This window comes from Motacilla alba, chromosome 4, assembly GCF_015832195.1.
Source record: "Motacilla alba alba isolate MOTALB_02 chromosome 4, Motacilla_alba_V1.0_pri, whole genome shotgun sequence".
Lineage (NCBI taxonomy): Eukaryota > Metazoa > Chordata > Aves > Passeriformes > Motacillidae > Motacilla > Motacilla alba.
In genome coordinates, this window is record NC_052019.1 from 2,119,690 (window position 1) to 2,147,381 (window position 27,692).

A 27,692-nucleotide genomic window follows, 5' to 3' on the forward strand; every position below is an offset into this window, starting at 1 on the left:
TTCAGCTGTTTTGCAATGCACTGCTGTGGGCACTTGTTCACTCAGTAAATAACTGGAGAACTCTGGATTTTTTTTTAGTTTTTGGGGCTTTGTTAAAACTGGCTCTGTCTGCCCCCAAAAGAGCAATTTTTTCCTTTTTTGAAATAAAAAAAAATAATTATTTTTGAGATTTTTTTGGAGTTTTTTTTTTTTGGTGAAGTTCAGTGTTTTACCAACTCTTGAGCTGGAGAATTACAAAGAGATGCTATAAATTATGAAACACTGCAAGGAACATGAAATTTTTTTAGGTGTCACGTGACAGTGAAGCTGATTTTGTTCCCCAGTTTGCTGTGCTCAAATCTGGGCTCTGCTGAGGTTGCAGCCCCATGGTCTGGTACTATGATGTGCAAAAGGTGCATAAAATTCATGGAATAGTTTAGGTTGGAAAGGACCTTAAGGAACATTTAGATCCAACCCCTTGCCATGGGCAGGGACACCTTCCACCAGCCCAGGTTGCTCAAAAAAAAATCAATTATTAAGTAAATTTTAATTTAAAAGGCTAATTTAAAATTATTTCTTTTAAGTTTAATTTAAGCTTCATGTTAAATTTTCCACTTAAACATTTTTACACTTCAGTTTGTTACAATATTTAAATTTTCAATTGTTTTGGATGCAATCTTTACTTAAATTCTTGTATGGTCAATTTTGCATTTCTGGAAGTTTGAAATTTGACAGGATGGAATTTTTTTTTTGCTTTTTCTTTAAAAAAAGCGCCTCAGAATATTTATGGTAAGTGATTCTGTGGGGTCAGATGAACTCAGATGCAGTTGTAGTCATGATTCCTGCCCTTGGTAATGAGATCCAGTGAAGACTGAATGGTTGTAAATATTATCCCAAATAAAATAAATATCACGAAATATTATCCCAAATCAAATTTACTGCTTGTTAAATACAGCAAAATCCTGCAGGAACATAGATTTCTTCCTCAGGAAGACAAGACAGTCATCCTGAGAAGCTGAAATGTTGATTTATACCTCACACAATTCTTTTTCCTTCAAATTCTAGGCAAATTGTATTTCTTTTCTGATGGAATTCTGTTCTGTGATCCCCACCACGGCAGCATTTCCATTTCCAAGAAGCACATGAGTTCCATTTCTCTCTATGATGGGGTGAGTATTTTGTCTCTTTTTTTTTTTCTGTCATTAAGTTTTACATCAATTTTAAACAATTATTCTGTTGGGTCCTGGTACAAAGTTTAGATTTAATTGTCTGTACAACTGCAGTAACTGATGCAAATCACTGCAGTTTTGGTGCTGATTAACTGAAATTAGTGAGTAAGGAGGAGAGAATTTTGTGTTGCAGTTAGCAGTGTGCTGTTAACAGTGTGAAAACTGCTTTTTGTTAAAAGAAAATTACAGAACATGACATTCATCAAACATCTCACAGTGTGAAGGGATGGATAGAGAAGAGTTCAAGATACGGTGAAGTCACAGGGTGTTCTGGAGGGTGAAATGCTGCCTTTTATTAAAAATATATTTAAATCTCTCACTTGGCCACCAGAGCAGTGTTCAGGCTCAGTGGGAATTGAGAGGTTAATGATGGCAACTCAGCTCTGTCCACCTGGAGGCAGAAACACTGGGTTAACCATCACTTCTTCAGGGTGGAAAAGAGATTATTTGTGTTGGTTACTGTTTCCTAAACACTGGGGGGGAAAAAAAAAATCAGTTTCCTTTAGTTTCCCTTTTGTTCAGGTACAGTATTCCCCATTTGTTCAGAGGCCTCCTGCAGCATTGTGCTGGGTGATTTCATCCCACAATACAGGAAACCAGCAAAATACAATAAAAATGTGATTCAATTGAGATGAAAACACAGCAGCTCAGAGAGTCTTACCTTAGCTGCCTTTTCTTGGACATCATATTGATTGCCCCTGGTTTAAGAAGCTATTTTAACACTGACCTTCCTGTGATTGTTTGAGTCAAGACACTCACTTTCATAAAAGTTGCTATTTCTGGGACCTGGCCATCATTCTTGAAACGATGCCAGATTTTTGTGTGAAGCTAAGCCTTGACAGGGAGTGTATTATTGTTCTACTGACTTGGCAGAATATGAGGGTGGAGGGTTTTGAAACTGTTAAGAAGTGACAGGAGAAGCAGGGGAATCACTGGTTGCTCTTTCTGAAAGTTCCTGCAGCAATATGGGTGGAAAAGAAAAAGGAGAATTTAATGTTCTGATTAAAATAAAAGATAAGAAACTTTGAAGTGACGCGAAATGCAGTTTTTTAGCAGCTTTAGCATGATGCCTGTGAGATATTCTTTTTCTGAACTTGAAAATATCTGTAATTCTGCTCCTGCACGTGCTGCAAACTCCTGTGCAGTGAGGAGCTGGGCACTGAGCTGCCCCTGAGCTCCTGAAATCTCTGGCAGGGGAGATTCTGGCCATTCATCAAGGGAACAAATATTACCAAGCAATATTTAGATTTCACAACGACATGAACGTCTTGTAAAACTTGGAGCTGACTCCTTTCAACCTCGCGTCTGTGGGGATTATTGCTGCTGCTGCTTTTCAGCTTTTTTTAATTTGTGGAGCCCAAAATGTTTTCCAGGAGCAGATTTTGTTGGACATTTCTCGTGCTGACAGCAGCGTGGATGAGTTGGCCTTGGAGTCACTTCTCTAAACCATCCTGCAGAATCCAGGATCTGTGGATTCTGTTCCAAAAGCCATTTTCTCTTAAAAGAAATTGTTCTCTTTGAGGAGAATATTTTTGTATGTTCTTCAGTGACCTCAGTGACTTTGAGAGGATTATTTTTATGATTAATCCCTCAGTCAGCAAAGCAGAGAGATTCTGTTTGCAAATGTCTCTGAGTTGATACCAATTCTTATGTAACAGTTCCCCAACTTGAGCTTTTTCTTCTCAACAATGAGTACAGTGAGTTCTTTGCCCATTTCTTTTGAAAGTGAAGGGGATGCCACTAAAATTCTGATTTGAGCCTTACATAATTGAATTCCCATTTCCCAGAAATGCTTCATGCTTCTAAATTGTTCTGATTTTCTAAAACTTTGATGTGGAAAGGGTTGGAAGTGAAAAGGACTTGAATATAAAACACTTCAGCATCATGCAGATTTGTATATAAAATCCTGTCCTGGATTCCACAGTCATGGAATGGTTTGGGTTGGAAGGGATCTTAAAAACCATCTTGTTCCACCCCCTGCCTTGGAACTCCTTCTACTTCCCCAGGTTGCTCCAAGCCCCATCCAGCCTGGCCTTGAGCACTTCAGGGGATGGGACATCTCCCACTATTCTGGGAAAAAAAACCCAAAACAAACTAAAAAATAACCCAAGAAAAAGAAGTCAGTGTTTTGTCAGAACAAAAATTTGAACCCGAGTTCAGTTCTTCTGAGGGAAACACAACCTGAGGGCTTCAGCCTCCCTTGTCACCTTTTTAGGTGGCATTGAACTCATTTTTCATCTGCTGTTTGTGTTGGAGATGTGGGTGTAGACAAAGAGTTTGTTGTTTGAAGCAGGAGCAGAGGAAGGGTCTAGATTTTGGTGTGGACAAGAGAAGGTATTAAAATCTAAGCTTTGTTTTCAGGACAAAAGGTTAGTGCTTCACTCAAATGCACATCCTTTGTTTTGAGCTTGTGATATCTCCAGTAGCTGCAGATATTTGTGCTCCACCCCTCCTGCTCCATCCATCTCTGTGCCATGCAAAGTAGAAAATGTTAATTTTAACTTGTCCTGTTTCTTTCTTTTCCAGGATTCCAACAGTATTGTCGCTGCTCTCTTTATAGACTTCAAAAGTTCCCTGCTTCCTCATCTCCCCATTGAATTCCACACCCAGAACAACTTTCTGATGATTGCACTTTTCCCCAAAAGAAAGATTTATAAAGCTTTTTATTCACAGGTAAAGTGAAAAAAGTTTGGTTGGGGTGGGGGAGAAACCACATAATTGCTCTCTGTGTGTTTAAGATGTGTGAGAAACTCGAATTTCTGTATGCATTTCCAGTGATGGTGCTGCTCGTTGTGTTTAATGCTCCCATGTGCTTTCACTTTGCCTTCTGGAGGCAGCCAGGGCTCTAAAATCTCCTTTTCTGAGCTGCATTTCAGTGTAGCTCTGCTGTCTAATTTGCTACAGGGATTGTATGGAGTGGCAGAGGTTCCATTGTGTGTTTTTGTGGTCAGACACATTTGGATCTTGATCCTTGGGGAAGTGGAGTTCAAGTTTTTAAGTCTCCCATATGGCATTGTATTATTCCCTAAGTAGATTGGCTTCTTGCATTGTGCTGCAGAGGCTTTTAATAAACCCAACTTTATAACAATAGTGCTTTTGAGGAAATGAGCCTGGAGATTTTAGGGCTTCACAAGGGTTTTAGGATGTGCTCATCACACTGGGTTGGAAAAGACCACCTAGCTCAGTGAGTAGTCCCCACTGGTCGTATTAATGGTCCCATAAAACGTCTCCTCCTTTTATCTTAAGTGTTTAAATTCCTCCCACTGTTCCACTCTGTGAATGGTTGGCAATCTGCTGTTTGTTTGTATTTGAATTTTCAGCCTATTTTATTAATTCAACTTCTATATCTGTTTTATTTTTCTTTTCTCTACCAGAACACGTTCTCGAGATACTCACAAATCTCAGTCCTATTCTTTCTGCTTTATTTGGCCTAATAAAACAAAACCAGATTCTTTTCAATCTATGCCTATAAAATGTTCTTTTTTCTTCTGATAGTTGTAATGCTTTTCTTTTGATCTGGTTTTTGGCTATAGATATCCAAACTGTTTGTAGTATCTGAGATGAGGGTGTTTGTTTCTTCTCTTGCTTTTTCTCAGGGCTATTTATTCCTGTTCTCCTTTGAATTAATTTTTTTTTTTGGTGAATAGTTCCACACTGATGTTCATTTTGGGCAGTTTACATTTCTCATTTGGCACTACACCAGTTGCTTTGCTCAAGCTGATAAAACAAATCTTTTGTCTTCAGGATGTTCTCTCTTGAACAAAACTCTTCATCAAATTGACTGCACCTGATTGTGTAAACCATGGAAATATATTACTGTGTTTTGTCAGTACTTACCTTCAGGTGTTTATTGATTTCCTCCAAAATTCTTCCTGAACGTCTGTGTGCCTCACAGGTTACAAAGATTCACTAAAATTTAGGTGCTGCTTCTGCACTTAATTATCTGGCTTGATACCTCACTCACTGGAGCTGTACTTTGATTATTCCAAGCCTCCTGGAAACAGGGAATTGCAACTGCCCTGTTACCCAAATCTGAATTTGTTAAAAACCGAGATGTTGAGCTCACAGAGGTGAACTCTGCTGTGCAGGAGGAGGTGATGCCTTTGCTGTCCTCACTCTGAAGGGTGCAGGAGGAAGATTTGTTCAGGCTTTGGGATGTGTTGATTTTTCTCATTTTTTTCTTTGATGCCATAGCAGCTCTTTTTTAAACTTTCTTTAAGTTATACAAAAGGGCCTAATATATTTCTTCTGGGTCTGATATATTTCTATATTTCTAACACTTGTCAGCCTGACCTATGCTTTCACTTTATCCTCAACCCTTTGACTCTTACAGGACACAAATTTCCCTTGGCCATTCCTCTTTTCCATCCCTCCAGGGCATTTCTTTGAGTCCTTTCTGTGTGTTTTGAAGTGGTTCTTTCTTTAGTTGTGTGGATCCTTCTGCATGAGCAACATTGCCTTTGTTAATACCAAAAGTGTATTTTATTTTGATGGTTTTTATCTCCTACCCTTGTGTTTGGGATGCTGAGTTTTTAATGGAAAGCAGTCGTGTCCCCCACAGTTGTTTTGTCTTGCAGACAGTTATTGTGAAAAATGACAATGGCTGTTGCCTTTACTTATGAAGAGAAGGGAAATTCCAAACACTGACAGGACTTTGTGATTCATCTGAATCTGATTTCTAGGTTCCCAGTGCCATTCAGATTAATGTGTCTTGGCTGGAGCAATTGGATGGGAGCCAAAACATTCCCTAGAGAAACGAAGGGTTTCCTTTTCTTTTGGGAGGGAACTGAGTTTTTCTTCAATTTCGAGTAATGATTGCTGCAATCTCACCTCATGAAAATTGCAGCAGTGCTTCAAAGAGACTTGAATTAATTCAGTTCCTGCTGTAGAGCACTTGGGCTATAAACACCTACATTTCTATCAGGGAAAACGAGGCCATTTCAGTAAATTCCTAAAGCACTTCCAGTCTAGCCAAAGAAAAGGTTACAAAATCTGATCAGTGGGGGTTTGAATTTTAAAATTGGAAGGGACCTCGAGGCACATCTCATTCCACCCCCCTGCCATGGGCAGGGAACCTTCCACTCTCCCAGGTTTCTCCAAGCCCCATCCAACACTTAGACACCAGGGATGGGGCAGCCACAGCTTCTTTTGCAGCAAAACTTTTATTCTGCAATATTTAATGGTTTGTGACAATTTGTCTGTTTTTTTAGGTGAGTGAAACCAATTCCTAAAAATTCACACCAAATTTGGGAAAATAATGAGACTCATGCATAGATCTGCTTTATTCCAGGTTTTCTCTTCATGGCAAAACCAGACAAACTCAGGATTATCTTTAAGGGTTGTCCCAGAAGAATTCCTGTCTGAGGAACAAAAGAGGCTGTAAGTTCCTGCCAGTGCAGTGCAGTCACACAGAAGCTGCAATCAGAAAAATGCTGTTATTTAATGGTTTTGATAATAACTAAATTTGGATAATAATTTAAAAAATGGGGCATTCTTTGTGCAACACTCACATTGTTTTTTTATTGTACCATTTAATACGAGCTGATGTGGTTTAAAGAAGAGAAATTTTGAGATTTCTCCTTTAACTAATTAATTCAATTCCTTCTTTTAGGCATTCCAGTGTCCAGAAGCTCTTCAATGCCTTGTCTTTTGCTTCTGGGGAAAGATGCAGGGAGCTGAAACTGTCTGCTGTCATTCCAGGATTGGAGAGGTGAGAAATTACTTTTGTCTTCAAGGGATTCATTCTGTTAGAAATTAGACAAAACTGTTTTGGTAGATGTCTAAAAATGTTTCTTAAATAATTCTCTCTTTACACTAAGCTGTTTTTATTCTGAGATAAATTATTTCCTCTCTAGCTTGACCTTTTCATACTCTTGTTTTAGTAATATCCCAGCTATTTATATGGATGAAATCTTTTGCTGTCAATTGTAAGGAAGTAAACCTTTTATTTTTGGAAGGTTTGTGCAGCACTTCACAGTCAGCAGTGTCAGTACCAAGCCAGTGATGAGGGCACATCTTCCTGTCCTTCTCCAACAGTCAGAAACCATTTCTGACAGCAAAGCAGAAGGTGATAAGGTAAGGAAACAACTCCACAATAATTCCTAACCCTCATATAGAATATTTGGAATATTCTGTCAGTAGCTCTGTTGTAGTGTGATAAAATACTAATCATGTTCAGCCGTGCTCTGCCTCCTCCTCCACTACCACCAGTTTTTTGTCTTGTTTTCCTGGTTATATTCTTCATTCTTTTCCATTTAAACAATCTTTTAGAAGTGCAAATGGACTTTCAACCTGATGAAATAGAAGCAGAAAATGAGGTGTAGATTTTTAAGTGAAGTGTTTTCTCTAATGTCCAGAGAGACTTTGCCCTGAAGCAGCAGCTTGTTTTTATGAATTGCTGAATAATTTAACTGAATTGTTCTCTGGAACATAAAAGTCCTTTAAATAGCATAGAGGTAGCACATGATATTTAACATTTGCTGATATTATCTGTACAACACTCCTTTCTCTATAGGGGCAATAACAATTGTCCAGTTTAAGGTGGGCTTTAAATAGCATTTTCAGAGAAAATATTTCCTTGGAACTTCCCAGCTTTTGAAATCTGCTGAAAACAAAGCCAAAGCAGCAGGAATGTAATCTTTCCTTGCAATTTTGCTGAGGTCTGGTTCAGAGACCATTCTGACAATTAATAAACCCTTAGGAACGTTTTAAAATCTGATTTTAAGGTTGGTTTAACCGTGGATTTTTAAAAAAGAAAGAAAAATGTATATGAATCATAGAAAACAGCCTTTTTGGTGTCTGCACCAGTATTTCTGGGGTTATTTTGTGTTCAGACTTCCCTTGTCTGTTCCTGTGTTGCAGGTGATCATCACCATCCTCACTGGGCTGCCAGGGTGCCGTTCCAGCGACCTCTGTTCTTTCCTTGTCACTTTTACCAAGGAGCATGGGAGGTTGGTGCAGCTCTGCTTACACTGATCACCAAAAAACAGCCTGGCACGAAGGCAAAAAAAAAAAAAAAAAATCACTGTTTCATTTGGTGGTTTTTACACCTAATTTCAGCCTGCCAGGTAGATTCGCCCTTAAATTTATACATTTAGACTGAAAAACAGTGCAGGAGATTTCTTTGTTGCCTATTCCATGTGGTGAAGAGCTTTCATTTATTGATTTGTAGTGATCCTTAAAATGTTTGGCGTTTTTTTTTTTTTTGAGAAAAGACTGTACTAAGTCCTTGCCACAGCATTGTTTTTAATTTAGCCTGATTTGAGGTACATTCAGGACATCTCTTGTATGGCAATGAGATAAATCTGCTATAGGAATTTGCCACTGTGTGTCTTGATAGTTCTTCTGAAAAAAAAAAATCTTATCCTTTAAATTCTTATAGCCAAACACCTTAGCATTTAATCGTAGAGATGTATTGCACTGTTCTTTTACTTTTACTCAATGTTTTGATTTTATCAAGTTGATTCAGAGCAGTTTTGTGGTTCTGTTATAGGGCAAACATGTAAGGTGACTTTTGAAGGTTGTGTAATAACACATCTCCTCGTGTTTTCCTGCAAATGTCATTGTTACTTTCCTTTTTTTGCAGTGAAATATTTTCATGCCCAGAGTCTTGAATTGGATTTGTCTAATTTTTGTTTACTGCATCACTGCCAGTGATCAGAATTACTCATATGATGTACAGCTTTGAAAAAAGCTGGTGCACCTAGTTTTATTGAAAAACAACCAAAAACATCCACAAACCCCTTTGGCAGCCATGTAAAGAATGTGCTTGTGCTGGAAATGATAGAAAGGCAAATAAATTCCCCTTCCCCATGTGGCCACATGGAACGAGATCATGATGAGAGATGTGGAATCTTTGGGCTTGTCAGACTTCATTTCTGTTGCTTGAAAATACGTGTTCTGGTTTGAAAGCACTACCAGTGAGAAACTCCAAGTCAGAAATCTAATTTATTAGGAAAAGGAAAAAAAAAACAAACCAAAATACATGCAATAATACAGAAGAAAAACCCCTGAGAGAGTCAGAATACAACCTGACACCCTGTTGGTAGCAGTCCTGTTGGAATGGTGGCTGCAGTCATCCTGGAGTGGCAGGTGTGGTTCTGTTGGAGCAGGGATCCTGTTAGAAGGCTGTAGTCTTCCTCTGAAGGTCCAGTGGGAAAGGCAGCTGTTCCTCTGGGAATGCAGTGGAAAGGCAGCTGTTCCTTTGGGAATCCAGTGGAAAAGCTGTCCTGCTGTCCCAGAATCTCAGATTGTATCCAGGCAGGAATGCTTGGCTCCTCCCCTGGGCAGAGCATCTCCCAGTGGGATGATGGAATTTGATCAGCCATGCAGGGACACTCACTGCCCATGAACAGAAGATCATTAATAATTAATGGCCCATGAACAGCAGATATCTCCTGGAGGGAGGATTGATTGTGGAACAGATAAAGAAAACAGCCCAATGCACAGAAGATAACTGCCCCACCTCTGACAGATGCAAATAGAAAACACATTGCCTTGCAATCTAGGACAATAGGAAAAAACCAGAAGTGTTCTGTGCCAGCACATGACCTGCCTTGCTCCCTGTGTGTGCCTCAGGTGGATTGTGTATCGGCAGACCATGGACAGCCCGCAGTGCTTCAGTGCCTCCCACTTCCAGCGCTTCCTGGCCGGGCTCCTGGAGGCCCAGCAGAACCTTGGGGTCCATCAGTCCACCCACACTGGGAAGAGCAACAGGCTCCTGGTGGTGCTGCAAGGGTAAAGAATCCAAACTCTTGGAACTGTTATGTAGAATAAGGCAATTCTGGTTTATATGTGGACCAAACTCAGCTTTTCTGTCCCTGTTGCTTTTGTTGCTCCTGTAAAAAAGGTGTCCTTAGCCTTCCTTCCATGTTCTGGGTGCACTCACAGCCCAAAAGCCCCCTGTGCTGGGCTGGTCCCTCAGTGTGGGCAGCAGGGGAGGGGGGATTCTGCCCCTGTGCTCTGCTCAGGTGAGATCCCACCTGCAGAGCTGCCCCAGCTCTTAGGTCCCAACAGCAGAAAGACCTGGAGCTGCTGGAGAGAGTCCAGAGGAGGCCACAGAGCTGCTCTGAGGGCTGGAGCCTCTCTGCTCTGGAACCAGGCTGGGAGAGCTGAGAATGCTCACAAGGCTCCAGGGAGAGCTCTGAGCTCCTTCCAGGGCTTAAAGGAGCTCCAGGAGATCTGGAGAGGGACTGGGGACAAGGCATGGAGGGACAGGACACAGGGAATGGCTTCAGATTGAAAAGGGGAGATTTGGTTGGGATATTGGGAAAGAATCCCTGGCTGTGAGGGTGGGCAGGCCCTGGCACAGGGTGCCCAGAGCTGCCCCTGGATCCCTGGAAGTGTCCAAGGCCACGCTGGAGCAACCTGGGGTAGTGGAAGATGTCCCTGGTTGTTGCAGGAGGTTGAACTAAGATGACCTTTAAAGGTCCCTTCCAACCCAAACTGTTCTGTGATTCTGACTCCAGACCTGACAGCAGAGATCAGACTGTCAAAAATCTCCTGTTGCCTGATAGAGCAGGTGATAGCAGAGGAGGGCTTAGTAATGTGTTTTGGATAAATGCCATTTTCCTTGTGGGATAAAGGTGAAGACTGAGCCACCTACCTGTGTTTGACATTTCCATCTCCAATGTAGCATTTGAGAACCAGGATAATCTTCTGAGTCATTAGAAGGTGACACAAACCAGTGTGAGGAAGGCACTACCCTGACCTGGCTGCAGTGATTTCCAGCTCATCCTTCTCACCGAGGATGTACAAATGGAGCTCAGCATTTTCTTCATTATGGTCCATTCTGATAGTGTTAAAAACCATCATTTTTTCCATGTTGGAGCCAGATTGATTTATTTTTTTTTTGTGTAATTAGTAGGGATGGTATTAAATCCATTGATGGGCGAAATAGCTGATACTCTGGTAGCAGCACTGGCTTCAGGAACAGATGATTGGAAGTTTTCCAATCTTTCTGGATAGTTGGATGTTGGTGTAGACAGCTTTAGAGTAGTTCTCTAAATGTCCCATTCAGATGATAACTGACAGTAGTTTAAAGTTTGTAACTGGCTGAGAAATAAATACCTGAAATTAAAACTCAGGTTTACCTAAGCCTTGATGTCATACAGAGATAAAATACAATCAGGTTGAAATCCTGATAAAAAATGGATCCATTAATGGTAGAAACATGTTTAAATTGGAATGCTGATAAGTGAGAGAGGCTGTTATTTTATTCCTTTTAACTCAAATTGTGCTTAATTTGCTTGGCATTAGGCATAAAATGTTTGTGTTGTGCTTTTTGTGCTTTCTGCAAGCTGCCAGTTGTTCAGTGCAAAGTTTACACTGTTTTTCTCTGGATTGTTAATAATTTGTTTTTAATGTAAGTTCCAGTCGGTTTATTTGCTAGATTTGCTTAATTTGTTTGGATTTGCCAAGCTCTGAGCTACTTTCCATCTCTTTTGTAGCTCTTTTGGAAATCCAGTTTTCCTCCAAGCCATCAATTTCTTCCTGGGTAGGGAACTGTTCTGGTTCTCTGAACCCATTTTTCATTTTGTTTTCTTGCAGGTACACTGATGTTATTGATGTTGTGCAAGCTCTGCAGACTCACCCTGACCCAGATGTGAAATCTTCTTTCATCATTGGAGCAGTCAACACCTGTGTGGAGCCTCTGAGCTGCTACATGGAACACAGGTGTGCTTTGAAATATTTGTACACTTTTAAGAGCAGAGATGTTGATTTTTAGTATGACTTTTGTAATAATTAGTGATTTGTGATGGTAAAAAGCCACTTAAATCCCATAAAATTGCTTAATAATCCATCTTGGAGGAACTTGGAAGTGCTGTTTGGTTTATCAGGATGGCACTTGGTTTCCACTGGATATTTAATTATATAGAATATCAATAGAAGTTCAGCTCCAATAGAAGTTCAGCTCCTAGAAGAATAAACAAAGATTGTTTAAATACAAACCCTCTGGTTAAGGACTTCGTAATATTTGTCCTCTGAATAATTCTCCTTTTTGCAGTCTTATAGTAAGTCAGACTAAAAATGGAGATGTGCATCTCAGTTTGGGTTATCGATTCTGCCACTACTTTTGGATGTTTAAAAAGACTTTACAGGTTTCAAATATGGAATTGAAGGGAAACAATCCCTGAAATGGGGAAGAGAATGACAAAGCACGGAAGCCAAAGCATTGCAAGTGTTAAAATCTGATATCCTGGGTTACTGCAGAGCCAGGGTGGGGAGGAAATGGTCACAGAGCCAAGTCACTGACCTTTGGAAATCGTTTGGTTTCATAGTAAATGTGTGTGCTCCAGACTTCAACAAACATGGAACTCATTTCTCAGACCTACCTGTAAAATTGTAACACTCCAATTTTTTAATTATGCCTTGCAGCTGATTTGATAAAAGTAAGTTCCAGCAGTTAGAGTTTTCGGAGTTGGTAGCATTGCTTCTGTTTGTGATCAAACTGTGCATCACAGCTTAGAGGAGAACTGCTCAAGCAGTTTCTAAAAGTGCATTCCTGACATTTCCTGGCTGTTCTTAAACACTAACCAACGTGCTGCTTGTGCTTTGCAGTAGTCAATAAATAGACCTTACCTTGCTGCTTCTTCTTGTCTCTGTGACAAAGACACCGAACAAATATCAAAGACTACATAAAAAACTGGTGAATTGATGCTGGAGTGCTGTTTAAACTTGTTCTTTCCATAATTCTAGGAAAGACAAGTTCCATTTCTGTTTTATTTTTAACGTACTAACATGTCATGGTACTGTGTAGTGTTATGGCAGCAGCAGTCCTTTCACACTGTTTGTCTCCTCAAGTGCAGAAGCAATTGAAGGCAGAGGTGCTCAGCCTGTGCTGTAGATTATTTCTGTTTTGCTTTGGAGTTTGTTCTGATAAGAATTTCCCAAGTAGCCACACAGTGCCAATGGCAAACCTTGCAGTTGGGCAGCTTTGGTGATTTCACTGTGAGAATGGAGCAGAGTGGATTTCATGTCTGGCTTGAAACTTGCACTCAAGAAAATCAAACCCATTTCCTGCCTCAGAGTTCACCACTGTAGAGATCCAGCTCTTCCATGAGCATGGCATGAAGCTTTTCCCCATTCTGAATTAGCAGACCAGGGCAGGGAAGAGGGAGTTGAAGGGAGCAGGTAAAATACTCTTTTTGAGGTTTTGTGTCCATGATAAAGCTCCTGAAAAGAACTGTCACTTGTCTAACACAGCAGCAGAAATTGGCATTCTGGACATCCAGTCTTTCTATGGAAAGTTCCCACTCTTTGAAAGGCACAGTTCTTTAGGGCAAACTTTAAATTCCTATTGTTTAAATAAGAATTCAAATAACATTGAAGCATTTCTGACTCCTTAGAGTACAGAAGAAATTGCGTGGTGGGAATTAGCTCTTAAATCTGTTGGAGAATTAAAACCATCTACAGAACTGATTTTTGGGGGAAAAGTCCTGAAAGACATAACCTGTGAAGATGTTGCAGTTATATGGATTGAGGAAAAGAAGCATGAAAATGGTTTGGTTTGTGAGACTCTGTCAGTGTCCAAGTGAATGTAAATGTTTTACTTAAATAATAATATCCATTCTTGATATGTGAACTTTTTGGTTTTTTAGGCTTCTTTTTCCCAAGTTCTTGGACCAGTGTTCACAAGGTATGTGTCACTTTTCCTGACTTTGAGTTCTACAGAATTGGTCATTGTTGAAGGAGAAACTGCAAAATGCCCAGGACAAGAGTAGCTGATTTTCTTGCTGACAAAATGCTGCAAGAATTACAAATAACTGAGCCATGTGGCCAAATAAACACCTGTATTTATTATTTTGTGCTATTAGTACATGTAGCCTAAGGGTCATGATAAACTCTTGGAGGTAAGAACAGACAATCTCTGTCAAACATCATAGGCAGAAAATGAAAAAATTCTGGAGCATGATCCATTTTGAAGTCCTCATGTGCAGGATGGGTTCCCTAAGACCATGAATTAAACATTAATTAAACTGCTCACATTGAACTGTTGTAATTAGGAGTGAAATGGATTGGACTGGAGTTCCACCCTCCTTTGGGGATGTGTGAGGAAATGGAGCTTTCCTTTCATTTCTGCTCTATGAAAAAGGGAAAAATGAGGGGTGACCTTGTTCCCCAAATCCTCCTCTTGGTGTGGCCTGGGGGGTCCTTGCAGGGCTCATCTCCCACTGCAGCAGAGCAGCTCAGCTGCAGGGCTGGTCCTTACCTTGTGTTCGGTTTTATTCCTGAAATCCATCACTGCCTGCACTGTCCTCCTCGTCAGGCTTGGGAATTAGAGCAGGATTTGGCATTAATGGCATATCATCCTTCCTCACCTGCCTTCCAATCCCTGCCCCAAGTGTTCAAGGCCAGGTCGGGGTTATTTTGTCTTCATATTTAAATGCAGTTGTTGGAAAATCAGAGTACGAATCTGTGCCCTTCTGGTGGCTGCTTAAACTCTGATTGCTCTGCTGGGCTGCCAGAGTGCTGCCACCTCTTCTTCATGTGTGAAGAGAACCTTAAAGAATGAAGTTGTGAATAAGCTGCACAGAAAGTAGGTGCTGTTACATAAATCAGTATTTTATTTGGAGAAAAAAAGTTGGTGCTCCAAATTGGAAAATTAACGTGTGTACAGCCACTGGTAAAATTGAGGAGAGCAGGAGAATGTTAAGAATATGAAGAATAATTAATAACTACAGAGAGGTTAAAGGTGCAAATTGTTTTGTGAAAGAATAAATAAAACAAATACTCAAAGCTTTGTTTTTCTTGAAGTGAATTTGTACAGACTGGATTGGGTGAGAATTGGTTATTGTTGAAGGAGAAACTGCAAAATGCCCAGGACAAGAGTAGCTGATTTTCTTGCAGTCAAAATGCTGCAAGAATTACAAATACTGCAGGTTAGAGGAATGTTCTTGTGGCAGGGGATAATTTCTGCACATTGCAAAGTGTGATACAGAATGTGACATCAGATGGCCGAGAGGTCCCTTCGTGGAAAGAAACTGTTTCACAAAAATAGGGGTCATTTTTGTGTAAAAGGTTCAGGAGGAAAAGTATGCTTTGAAGTGAGATGTGGCACACTTCAACTTTCCAGACAGCTGCAGAATTGTGTCATGTGTGTAGTAGAGTATTTGCATCTGTATAATTCGTAGAATCACAGATTGGTTTGGGTTGAAGGGACCTTAAAGAGCATTTAGTGTCACCCCCTGCCATGGCAGGGACACCTTCCACTGTCCCAGGTGGCTCCAAGCCCTGTCCAGCCTGGCCCTGGACACTTCCAGGGATCCAGGGGCAGCCACAGCTTCTCTGGGAACAATTGAGAGAGAATTCATTATGGTTTCACACACCTGAGAATTCATTTTTGGTGCAACAGCAGCAAGATTTAATGAGACATTCACACAGAGATATGAATGAATATTTTTGGAATGGTGTGCACCCCAATATGTTTTGTTTTGCTGCGTCACCAACGGACCAAGACTGTGTTGTGTTGGTTTTTTGGAATTTTTTTCTGTTGAAGTTGGGATTGAAAGTAATTGAGATGATACTTTGTGTTTAGATTTAAATGCTTATTTTTTAAATTTATATTACAGTTTTATAGGTAGTGAGTTTTGTATTTAGTATCTTGCTAATAAGGTACAAAATGGTTAACTATTTTTTGTTATAACATTTTTAAGGTTAAACTACCTAATTAAGAAATGATACTTAAATTGTTTTTACTTTTAACTTGATAATTTATTTCTTGAAGTCCACAATGCAGATTTTTCTAATTACAAAATCCTACTCAAATTTATGAAGAAGGTGAAGAAAAAAGACTAGCTTTTGTTCTAAAACTTTTATTCATTTTGTATATATTACTATATTTTAAAACCCTAAGCTCTAAGTTTTTTACTTTGTGATATTATATGCTTTTAACTAAACTATACACTTATAATTTTAGTGTTCTTAATTAATTTCGGAAGGTTTCTTTGTGGCTTCAGGTCAAATGTAATGTTTTCTTGAGAGTTAGGGTCTGTTAGTACAGAAAGTCTAAAATTCTCAGTTTCTAGAACTCTAACAGTGTTGTACTGGGCTTTGTAGAGATGTGAAACCAGAACTTTGTGGGTATTAGAAAAACCAAGTGCAGCCATAGGCAAGTGGGAATTAATTAGACTTTGGAGCTGTGCTTTCTCCTTCTATCTTCCAGATGTAGGGAGTGAGTTGGGTTTGCCTTCTGCTGCCTTTCTCTGTATCACAGGGGCTCCTGGGCACGTTATCAATGTGACATTTTCCAAAATTGCTGTTTGGAGAGCCCCAAGACTGACAGAGGCAGATGGGGATTGGGGAGAACTGACAAAGCCTCGAGCAGAATGACCAACAGGAGGATCCTGTGCATACTTCCTAAACTTACCCAAAAATTTCTGCCACCATCTGTGTGCTGGAATTCCCTTTTGTCTCTCTTTTCTTTATTTTTTTTTTCTTTCTGTCCTTTCTTTCTTGCACAGAAGCTGTAAGATGATACCTTCCTAGTCCAAGAGCACCCTGGCATCCCTTGTGAAACAATTTCATATAGAACACAAATTAAGACATCACCATTGTTCAATATTCCCATTGTAAGTTTGGGAGCGAAGAGGAGCCATTATTTTCATACAGCATATGTATTTTTAATCCATCCCTCCTGTTCCTTTCCTGCTTCCATTGAACATGCTATTCCCCAGGCTGCAAGGGTTCTTTTCTTTAGAGGAATGTATAAAAAAAGGATTTAAACAAAACTGGGTGGTCTTCAAAATGCATCTCTTAGAAACAGAGATGGCAGTGGCAGTTTAAATAGAAAAGGTTAAATTTGTTCATTGCTGAAGCCTTAGAGGCACCTTCCAATTCTCAGCAAGTTGTTTTTCTTTGGATTACACTCCCTGTGCATCAATCCAGGGTCATGAACCGGTGCCTGTGATCCCAACACCTCCAGGATTTATGGCTGTGAGCAGAGCCAGAGCTCTGAGCAGGCTTCTCCTGCTTCCAGGGCAGTGTGGGAGTTTGCAGTCAGGAGTGACAGGGAGTGCCCTGGGCCAGGCACACCCAGAGCAGAGATTGATGGAGAAGGAGCAGGCTGCTGAGGAGGAGAGGAGCTGCAGAGCTGTGTCATTTGCTAGGTTTGATTTTCCCTGAACATTTTCTTTTTAACATAGAGCTTTTCCAGCATATCCTTGACAATTATGGGTCCTCTCCAAGGCGTGGTGCTGCCAAGTGTCACATGGACTCAGTGGCAGCTCTGTGGCACAGCCACAGAGGGTAGGTGATTCAGGAATCCCAGAATGGTTTGGGTTAGAAGGGACCTCAAAGCTCATCTCATTCCAACCCTCTTCCACCATCCCAGGCTGCTCCAAGCCCCATCCAACCTGGCCTGGAATAGTCCAGGGGTGGAATTATTATCTTATTCATCTCATTCACATTTTTATCCTAATTTCATTATTAATATCCCCAAACTTGATACCATTTCAAGCCTTCACATGGCTTAAATTTCAAAGGGTGCTTGCTGTTGTCCTTCCCTTTTCCCTCTCCTCCAAGAGCAAGTGTGTATTGGAGAAGACATGGATGGTCCTGAAATTGGAGAGGAAACTTCTGTGCAAGGTTAAAAGAGAAATACAGTAATGGAGATTTGTGCTGTTAGTGAAGTTCTGGCTTGGAAGGGTCAGTGATGCAAAGAGCAGTGACTGAGAGTTCGTGGTGCAATGCAACTGCCCCAGAAATATTTGGTGCAGGAATTTGTGTGTAAAGCAGCCTTTGCATGGATTAATGTTATTTAAGACTCGTGTAAAGACCAGGAATTACTGCAGGCAGCAGATCAGGTGTGATCAGTTGTTACATCTTTGCTTTGAATAGCTGGAGGCAGAGGAAATGCATCCTGGCTCAGTTGTTTGTGGATATTGGAGATTTTCTGTTCTTCCTTCCCCTCCACTTGTAGTCACAGGAAAGTGTCAGAGCAGGGCTGCACACTTGAGCAAAGAAATAACATTTATTGTAAAATTACAGAATTGTTTAGGTTGGAAAAGGCCTCTAAGATCATCAAATCCAGTCATGAACCCAGCACCGCTGCCCAGTTCCCCATTACCCCTGTCAAGAGCCACGGCCACGTGTTCTTTGAGCACTTCCAGGGATGGGGGCTCCACCACTGCCCTGGGCAGCTGTGCCAGGGCTGGACAACCCGTTCCATGAAGAAATATTTCCTAAGATCTCATCTAAACCTCCCCTGGCACAACTTGAGGCTGTTTCCTTTCCATTTCCTCTCCATCCCTCACATTCAGGACAATACATATATCCTAGGGAGGCACCAAGTGTTGACACTGCAATTTCTTTGAGGAACTGGGCTGAAAGTCAAATCATGTATAATTGGAAAGCAGGAATCCTATAACTGAAATGGACTGGATGGTTTTCTGTTATCTTTTTGATGCCTCATGGGTTCAGTCTTGCTGTCTGAATAACCTTTTGGAGTCTTTAAAGACAAAAAGTCCTTCTCTAAACCCTTCTCTTGTGGCAACTGAGTGTCCAAAATCCTGATTTTAGCTGTGTAGTCTCTTCCTGCACGTTGAATTCACCAAGAGACTTTCCACCTTAGTGTTCTTTGTTTTTTTTTTTTTTTTTTTTTAAACTAGTCTTGCTCAAATTGATTCTTATATGGATTTGTTATTTTAATTAATTGATCCTCTGGATTGAGTCTAAATTGATTCTGTTAGTTGAAAGATTCTCTGCTTGGTTTTTTTGTCGTAGTGGATTTTCTTTTTGTCTTTAATGAAAGAATGCAGCGAGAGGGAAGCAAAATAAGAGAAGAATGGTTGGAATATCACTGAATGGTTTATTAGTCACTGTTTACATGCCTGAGCTGTGTAAATTATCCCCTGATTTCCTTCCACAGGACTGGTGAGTAACGTGGTTTTCACAAGTCATGCCACAGAGCAGAGGCACCCACTCCTGGTGCAGCTGCAGAGCCTGATCCGAGCAGCAAACCCTGGAGTTTCCTTCATCCTGGCAGAAAATGGGATTGTAACGAGGTAACTTCCATCAGGATTTATTGCTTTTGGCACACGGGCCACCAGCACTCAGAAACTTCTGTTCTCATGTTTTTACTCTGGTGATTTATAGGAAGGAAATGCAGATTTTTCTTAATTGCTTCTCGTGCAAAAGGGATTTTCCCTTTACGTTTATGGGCATATAAATAAAGGGATTAGGAAATGTGTTTTGTTTGCAGAGTGTGATTGATGTTACTGTTACTGCCATTCTAAAGGAAAAGTGCTCTTAATTTTACTGTCACTAGCACATTATGTTTTATGTAAGTAGACAGTGGCCATTTTATTTAACTTAGAAAATTAAAAATCTTCATTTTTATCTCTTTACAGGAATGAGGATATTGAACTCATTCTCTCAGAAAGCAGTTTTTCAAGTCCTCAGATGATGAGAGCTCGATATTTAATGTACCCTGGCTGGCAAGTATCTAGACTGAGCAGTATTAAAACTATTTTTCTAATTAACTTGAAGATTAAAATGTTTCACTAACTTCATTTATATATTTTTTTTTTCCTTAAGACTACTCATTTGGAACAGGCAGCAGCTTTGTAAATCATTTTTAAGAGAGCTGATGATTATTCTTAGTGGATACAAGATTGCTGCCCTTTTATGGGGGAGAAAACTCCTTTCTGGCCACCATTTAAATCAATGGCAAGATTACTGTTGCTTTCCAGAAGAATAGGCAAGAACCCTGTGGGAATAAACTGGGCAGGATTGGGATGGGTGAGGTCAATAATGACTGGAGTAATTTCATCCTGACAACTATTCAGCATTACTGGAATGAACTTGCTCTGTCAGTCTGGCCATTAGCAGAGTAATTATTCACAAAAGCCAGGAACCTCAGTGACAGCCTTGGCACAGCTCAGGCACAAACCCACGTGGCACCAAACTTTCCACTGAACACCGAGGGAGATTTCTCCTGGCTCGGGGCTCTTCACACATCTTGTTGCAATTCTCTCTGCTGCACCTTTTTGGCAGAAATCTGCAGCTGTCAGCCATCATAACTCCTGGCTGAGCAGGCTCTGTGCTGGAAACATCATTTATTTATCATCCCTTGCAGTCCTCTGTGTCTCTTTGTTAATAAATTTGGTTCTGAATTGGTTGCACGTAGCCAAGTGAAGCTACTGGAGTGAAGCACAAGGCTTGGGGTGAGGATACTGAATTAATATCATCAGAGCTGCTTGTGGATTGCATGGAGCCAAAGAGAGAGAGCAGGAAGAGAAAATATTTCAAACTTTTGGGCAGCTGTTAATCTATTTGATGACAGTATGCAAGAATTGGATCTGGGTAGTGTGGAGGAGAAAGAAAGCAGCAGAAGAGCATCCAAAGCATCCAGGGAGATCTTTTTGCAGCCTTGCAGTACCTAAAGAGGGCTCATAAAAAAGGAGTAGAATGAGTTTTTACATGGGTGGATGGTGACAGGACAAGAGAGAAGGGTTTTAAGCTAAAATAAGAGAGATTTAGATAAGATGTTAGGGAAAATTTTTGCCTGTGAGGGTGCTGAGCCCTGGCACAGGGTGCCCAGAGAAGCTGTGGCTGCCCCTGGATCCCTGGAAGTGTCCCAGGCCAGTTTGGTTTGGGCTTGGAGCTACCTGGGCTAGTGGAAGGTGTCCTTCCCTTGGCAGGGGTGGGAATGAGATGATTTTTAAGGTCAAACCATTTCATGACTCCATGAAAAGGAGTCCTGAGTGCTTTAACCAACCTAATGCTGTTGGTAGCGCATTTTCACGGAGAAGAAATCTCTGTATTTCCCTTCCCCTGAGCCAGGCTCATCTGTGGTGAAAGAACAGATGTTCTTTGCTGGATGAGAAGCAGAAGCTGCTGTGATTTCTGTCTGTTGAAGGTGTTTGTTTCTGTGTCCAGGTACGAGGGCAGATACGGGGCTGGGCCCGTGTTCCCTCCCATGGTTCAGATCTGTGTGTGGTTCAGCCGCCCTCTGGAGAAAACAAGATTTGTCACCAAATGCAAAGGTACCAATGAACTTTGCCTGACTTGATTGAAATCCAAGTTTGGGATGCTGAGGGATAGAGTTTTCTCCCTCTGGAGAAAACAAGATTTGTCACCAAATGCAAAGGTACCAATGAACTTTGCCTGACTTGATTGAAATCCAAGTTTGGGATGCTGAGGGATAGAGGGGAAGGAAGGCACTGACGTAACCCAGTTATTTAATCACTGCTGAAGTTAACTTTTAATTGAAAACTCAGCTTTCCTTCCTAAAAGTACAGTAAATTCTGTTCCTTAGTGTCAGCTCTGGAAAATTGTCCCGTGATTTTTGTTCAGATGAAAATCTAATTGAATTTTTTTGGTTTCTAGAACTGAGACAACTTCCTGTGTTTGCTTCTTTATTTTATGTCTCATTGTATTTGGTAGTGTTGAAATACAGTTTTATAAGTGACCATCAGCTTCTACTTTTTATGCCAAATAATTCTTTGTAGCTCCTAGAAAACAGGCTCAGCTCTAAAGCAGATACATTATCAAACCTCTCCTTCTCTGCTTAGCCAAGTAGTGTTAAAGAGGAGGATTTTACCTCCCACACACACTGTGGGAGTTCCTTATGCCAAACACACCTTATTTCCCAAACTTCATGGCAAAGAATGTGAAAATAAATGTTACATAGTGGAACTCCAAGGGACATGGCAGCTTTTCCTTTGGAAGCACTGGGATGTGGATTAGGGATCAGTTGCACAAGGTTTTACCAGAAGCTCCACCAAGGAGAAGAAAAAGAAGTTGAGATAATCTGTTTATCTTCTGTTTCAAACAGCAATTAAGTCGTTGCTCAAGCCAAGTCCTTTTTCTGGAAACATTTATCACATCATGGGCAAAGTGAAGTTTTCAGGTAAGGGCAAATTACTCTGAGGTGGTGTGATGTTATGGGTGTTTAAAAAAGTATTTCTGTCCTGGATTCTGTCTGCACCAGTGTTGATGTTAGATTAGATTAGCAATTATCAGGCTCTTCCTTCTGTCTTCTCCTTGTTAGATGCTGATAAAGTCATTGAGGTCTGTCACAACACAGCAGCAAATTCCCTGAGCCTGGTGCCTGTTCCGGAGGGTCAAACTCCTCCTGATTCCAGAAATGATCCCAGAGACTGCAGCAGTCAACAGGAGTATTTCCTTGTGTTCATTGGCTGCTCCCTGAAGGAAGAGGATATCAAAGATTGGCTCAGAGAAACTGCAAAACAGGTTTGTGGGCAGGTTTCCTTTTGTTCAGTGCTTGGCATTTCTTAACAACCAAAGGAAAAATCCAAGTGGCTCAGTGAAACTTCTGGGTTTCTTAATTAATCTCTTTTTTTTTTTTTTTTTTTTTTTTTTTTTCTTTTCTTCTACCAAGGTATTGATATTCTAGGCTGCAAATGGATTTCAGGAAGGGGACTGGGAGTTTACAAATGTGTGTTGTAATCTCTGTATTGTTTTAGTGCTTGCTACAGCTTATTCATGGATTGATTTGCTCTTGAATGCTTGAGCAAATGGATTATGTCCAGGATAAACACAGGATGATTTAGCTGAGCTGTGATTGCCAAGGGCTGAAGTGTGCTGCGAAATAAATCTTCTTCCAGTACCTGAATGCTGGCAAAGCTGAAAATTTGTTTTGATTCACTAAATTAAACCTCCTTGGAAGTAATCCACTGAAATGGAGGGTAGAGTCCTGTTCATTTTGTCATCTTTAATTAGTGTATTTCTGCATGGCTGATGTATCCATGCAATAAGGAGCAGGGAGCAGGGAATGTGGCTGTTGTACAGGGGGACTGCCACAGCTGATTGACAGAATCACAGATCCATAAAATCCTGCAATGGTTTGGGTTGGAAGGGGCCTTAAATCCCATCCAGTTCCACCCCTCTGCCGTGGGCAGGGACACCTTCCATTGTCCCAGGGTGCTCCAAACCCTGTCCAACCTGGCCTTGGGCACTTCCAGGGATCCAGGGGCAGCCACAGCTTCTCTGGGCAACTTTTTGGAATATTTGTAAATTAAAAAAATACTCCCTGTTACTTCTGTATGGATTAGGATTTGTCTCCCTCCAGAAATTTGTGTAGGAAGGGGAAAGTGTTTTCTCCAGCTCTGGCTGGAGCTGCTGCTAAGATTCCAAGATTTCTGAAGTTTTTGAATTTCCGAGAAGCTCAGGTTCTCATCTTCTGTTCCCCTGTGTTAATTCAGGGAATTAATCCATTTTCTGTGCTGATTATCTCATGCTCTGTACTTACCACTGGGGTAATATATGGAGACAAATGCTTTGCATGTAAGAAAGCTCTTTGTGGAATACTACTTAAATTTTATGAAAACTTGGAACTTAAATGCTTATCTCAAGTGTGAAGTGTTTCCTCTTTGAGCAATTCAAGGCTATAAACACTTTTTGTACAGTCATGGCTAATTGAGGGTTTCAGATAGCTCTAAGAGTTACCACATGCTGCAGGAAAGAAAGGGATTACAGAATTTCTCAGGCTCAAAACGAAGTTGTTTTTCTGTTCCTGTGCCAGCTTTCTTACAGTAAAGCTTTATTTAAATGGTCTTGTTTAAAATACTTTTAGAATTTCAAATTTCTCAGTGTTTTCTGTAAGATCAGTGAATTTTTACTTTTGTTTTCAGAACATAGTTGTGAGTGATTGCCTTCATAGAACTGAATAATTTTAGAAATGGATTTTTGAAATACATGCTTCTATTTTTTTTTTTTAATTTATTTTTAACCAACTAAGCTGTGGTATCACATTATCACTGTAGTCACATAACTGGAATCTCCTTCTTTATACAGAAACCTCAGAGGAAAGCCCTGAAAACCAGAGGAATGTTAACCCTTCAGGAAATCAAAAACATCCACGTGAGTAAAAGCAATAATTTACAAACCCTTCTTTTGGCTGATTTCCCTTAAATATCCATCTGGATGACAGAGCACCTGCCACAACAAGTGTGCTGAGCACTAAATTATTACAACACATTTTGGAGCTGCCCAGGAGGGATTAGAAGTATAAATCTGATCTCAGAGCTCCAAATTCACTCTGGAAAGCAGGTGAAGGTGTAAAATTTGCCATCTTTGTTCGCTGTAATGGCTCTTCCATTTTATTTTATCTATTTCAGTTTGTAAGGACTGTCCCTACAGGTGTTTAATTTAAATTCTTTCCTGCTGCAGGTGAAACGCCACTTGGATCCACTCCCAGCTGGTTATTTTTACAATGGGACTCAATTTGTGAATTTTTTTGGTGACAAAATGGATTATCATCCACGTATCCTTTGAAATGGGAAGTTTTGGGGAAGGTTTTAGGTAGGCAGCTCTGTGCAGCTCTGCAATGTTAAGTGCCAAAGCAGATATGGTAAAGAACCAGTTCCTTGCCAGCTAAAGCTTAGTTTTAAAGCCTTTCTTGAGAGATAAGATCTCAGAAACAAAATAGAACCAACAAAACAAACCCCAAACTGCCCATGAGCTCATGCAGGGAATAATTTATGGACCACAGCTTGTCAAAGAAATATTTTTCAAACCAAATAGTGCTGTAATAGCACTGAATGCCTGGCCACGACTGATAAAACTTCCAAATGAATGTAATTTCATGTGCGCACACACTCAAGTGAAAACAATCATATTTTTGTCCTTAGTGTTACCCTGGAATTCCTCGCCAAGGTTCCTCTTGTCCTTGGTCACCACCTGGGGACATGGGGCAGTGGTGGCCATGGCAGTGCTGGGTTAACAGCTGCACTTGGTGATCTCAGAGGGCTTTTCCAGCCTTAATGATTCTGTGATTCTCTCATTTTCATAACTTCCTTTTGCTTTTGTCTTCGGTCACCAACTTCCAAATTGGTTTTATATTCCAAATATATATATATATAATATATATATTTATATTTACTTTGTACTGTAACTTCTCCAAGCTTGATAAAAATCCAGGTGATGCTGCTTTGGAATAAGAACAGAGTTATTTTCTGTGCCACGTGGGACAACTTTAAAATTTGAAACCATCAGATTTCTGTCTGCAGGACACCAAACCCAACAGCAAACTTGGACTTCACTGGAAAATTCTTGGTGCCCCATCCCTGGAAGTGTCCAAGGCCAGGTTGGATGGGGCTTGGAGCACCTTGGGATAGAGGGAGGTGTCTCTGCACATGGCAGGGGATGGGATGAGTTGGACTTTAAGCTCCTTCAACCCAAACTATTCCAGGATTCTTCACTCCACCTCCCCCTTGGTGTGTGGCAGGGAAAGCTGCAGGCCTGGTTAACCCTTTGTGGGGGATTTGAATTTTGGGCAGAGTTTTACACTTGTGCTTCAGCAGAACAGCTGGGAATGTGTTCACAGAGTCCCAGAATGGTTTGGGTTGGAAGGGACCTTGAAGCTGATCTTGTTCCAGCACCTTCCAGGGATGGGGAGTCCAGAACCTCTTTGGGCAACCTGTGCCAGGGCCTCACCACCCTCCCAGGGAAGAATTTCTTCCTAACATCCCATCTAACCCTGCTGTGGTTTTGCTGTTCTTAGAGCTTCCTCCTGGCTGGGAAACATCCCTTATTCCCCGAGTTGGGGTAGCTCTGACTGTAGAACTTCCAGACAGTAATATATTGAATTTCTGCTTTCACTGAGTGTCCCAGAACTGGCACTTCCTTCAAACCTGGATGTTCTTTTCTACTAAACTCCATTTGCACAAATCTTCTTCCTTCACCTTTCCCAACCAGTAATGGACCAGTTCATGAATGATTACTTGGAAGAAGCCAACAGGGAAATTGAGAAGTACAACAGGGAGCTGGAGGAGCAGGAGTACCACGACCTCTTTGAGCAGAAGATTTAAGCACGTGCATCCTGAATGTTCCTGTCCTTATGTCAGGAACCAAAAATGCTGTTTTGTCCTTCTGGCTCACAAGAAATCGAGTGAAATGTCTGTTTTCAGCACTCCTTCCCAAACTAAGGGATGGTTCCCCTGAGGTTGGCATTTAACACGGTAACTGCTTAGCTGTTTGTACTGTCAGGATTGCTTCCACTTCACCCTAATTCCAGACTGTACAAAGCATCACCTGGAATCTCTGGCTTGTGGTGGAAACGTGGGAAAAAGAAGAAGAAGGAGGAGAAAAGAAGCAAAACTGGATTTATTTCCTAAAAAAAGGTCAGAATGTAATTGTGGAATTGGGCCATGGTGCAGATATCAAACAATTCCTGGGTGTCCCTTGGAAATCGTTGCACAGGAGCATCGATGGTCAGTGGGGGAGTTCAGGATGTGGGATTGGGGTTCCCAAAGCGAGAAATGGGGGAACAGACTCGGAAGAGTCCCCAATCCCAGAACTGTTTGGGTGTTCCTGACGCAAAAAATGGGGGAACAATTTAAAAAAGTAAGAGAGTCCCTAATCCCACAGTTGCTGGTGTTTTCCCAAAGTGAGAAATGGGGGAACGAGGGGAACAACTCAGTTCTGAGTCCCTAAACAACAGCTGTTGAGATGTTCCCAAAGCGAGAAATGGGGGAACAGTGGGGAAAACTCAGAACTGAGTCCCTAATCAGCAGCTGTTGGGGTGTTCCCAAAGCGAGAAATGGGGGAACAGTGGGGAAAACTCACAATTGGGTCCCTGATCCCACAGCTCGTGGTGTGTTCCCAAAGTGAGAAATGAGGGAACACTTTCTCAGAGTTCCTAATCCCACAGCATCTGGGCTGTTCCCAAAGCGAGAAATGGGGGAACAGTGGGGAAAACTCAGGACTAAGTCCCTAATCAGCAGCTGTTGGTGTATTCCCAAAGTGAGAAATGGGGGAACACTTCTCTGAGTCCCTAATCCCACAGCTCTTGGTGCGTTCCCAAAGCGAGAAATGGGGGAACAGTGGGGGTAACTCTGAAGAGCTCCTGATCCCAGAGCTGTTGGTGTGTTCCCAAAGCAAGAAATGGGGGAATGATTCAAAAATTTAGAATCCCTGAATCTGCAGCTGTTGGGATGTTCCCAAAGCGAGAAATGGGGGAACAGTGGGGAAAACTCAGAACTGAGTCCCTAATCCCAGAGCTGCTGGGGCATTCCCAAAGTGAAAAGTGTGGAAACAGTGGGAACAACTCAGAGAGTCCCTAATCCCAGAGCTGTCAGGGTGTTCCCAAAGCGAGAAATGGGGGAACAATGGGAAAAACTCAACTGAGTCCCTAATCCCAGAGCTGTCAGGGTGTTCCCAAAGCGAGAAATGGGGGAACAATGGGAAGAACTCAGAACTGGGTCCCTGATCCCACAGCTTTCAGAGAGTTCCCAAAGCAAGAAATGGGGCAATGGGAAAAGCTCAGATGGGCACCTAATCCCACAGTTCTTGCTGTGTTCCCAAAGCGAGAAATGGGGGAACAATGGGAAAAATTCAGAATTGAGTCCCTAATTCCAGAGCTGTTGTTGTGTTCTCAAAGCAAGAAATGGGAGAATGATTCAAAAATTTAGAATCCCTGAATCTGCAGCTGTTGGGATGTTCCCAAAGCGAGAAATGGGGGAACAATGGGAAGAACTCAGAACTGAGTCCCTAATCCCAGAGCTGTCAGGATGTTCCCAG

The 27,692-nt window shown here is 41.2% G+C and overlaps 1 protein-coding gene across 1 annotated transcript in view; it reads left to right on the forward strand.

The window, feature by feature from the left end:
- The window catches only part of C4H20orf194 (chromosome 4 C20orf194 homolog), a 68,477-nt gene extending 41,111 nt beyond the window's left edge, over positions 1-27,366 (forward strand). The window contains 17 exon segments of the mRNA XM_038134624.1: positions 1,045-1,148; positions 3,735-3,881; positions 6,499-6,587; positions 6,820-6,918; positions 7,166-7,283; positions 8,070-8,158; positions 9,786-9,944; positions 11,757-11,882; positions 13,808-13,845; positions 19,075-19,210; positions 19,556-19,642; positions 21,087-21,193; positions 21,985-22,059; positions 22,201-22,403; positions 23,967-24,032; positions 24,342-24,435; positions 25,869-27,366. Of these exon segments, the coding sequence (XP_037990552.1) occupies positions 1,045-1,148; positions 3,735-3,881; positions 6,499-6,587; positions 6,820-6,918; positions 7,166-7,283; positions 8,070-8,158; positions 9,786-9,944; positions 11,757-11,882; positions 13,808-13,845; positions 19,075-19,210; positions 19,556-19,642; positions 21,087-21,193; positions 21,985-22,059; positions 22,201-22,403; positions 23,967-24,032; positions 24,342-24,435; positions 25,869-25,981 (1,850 nt within the window). The 3' untranslated portion in view covers positions 25,982-27,366.
- Positions 27,367-27,692: the final 326 nt, after the last annotated feature.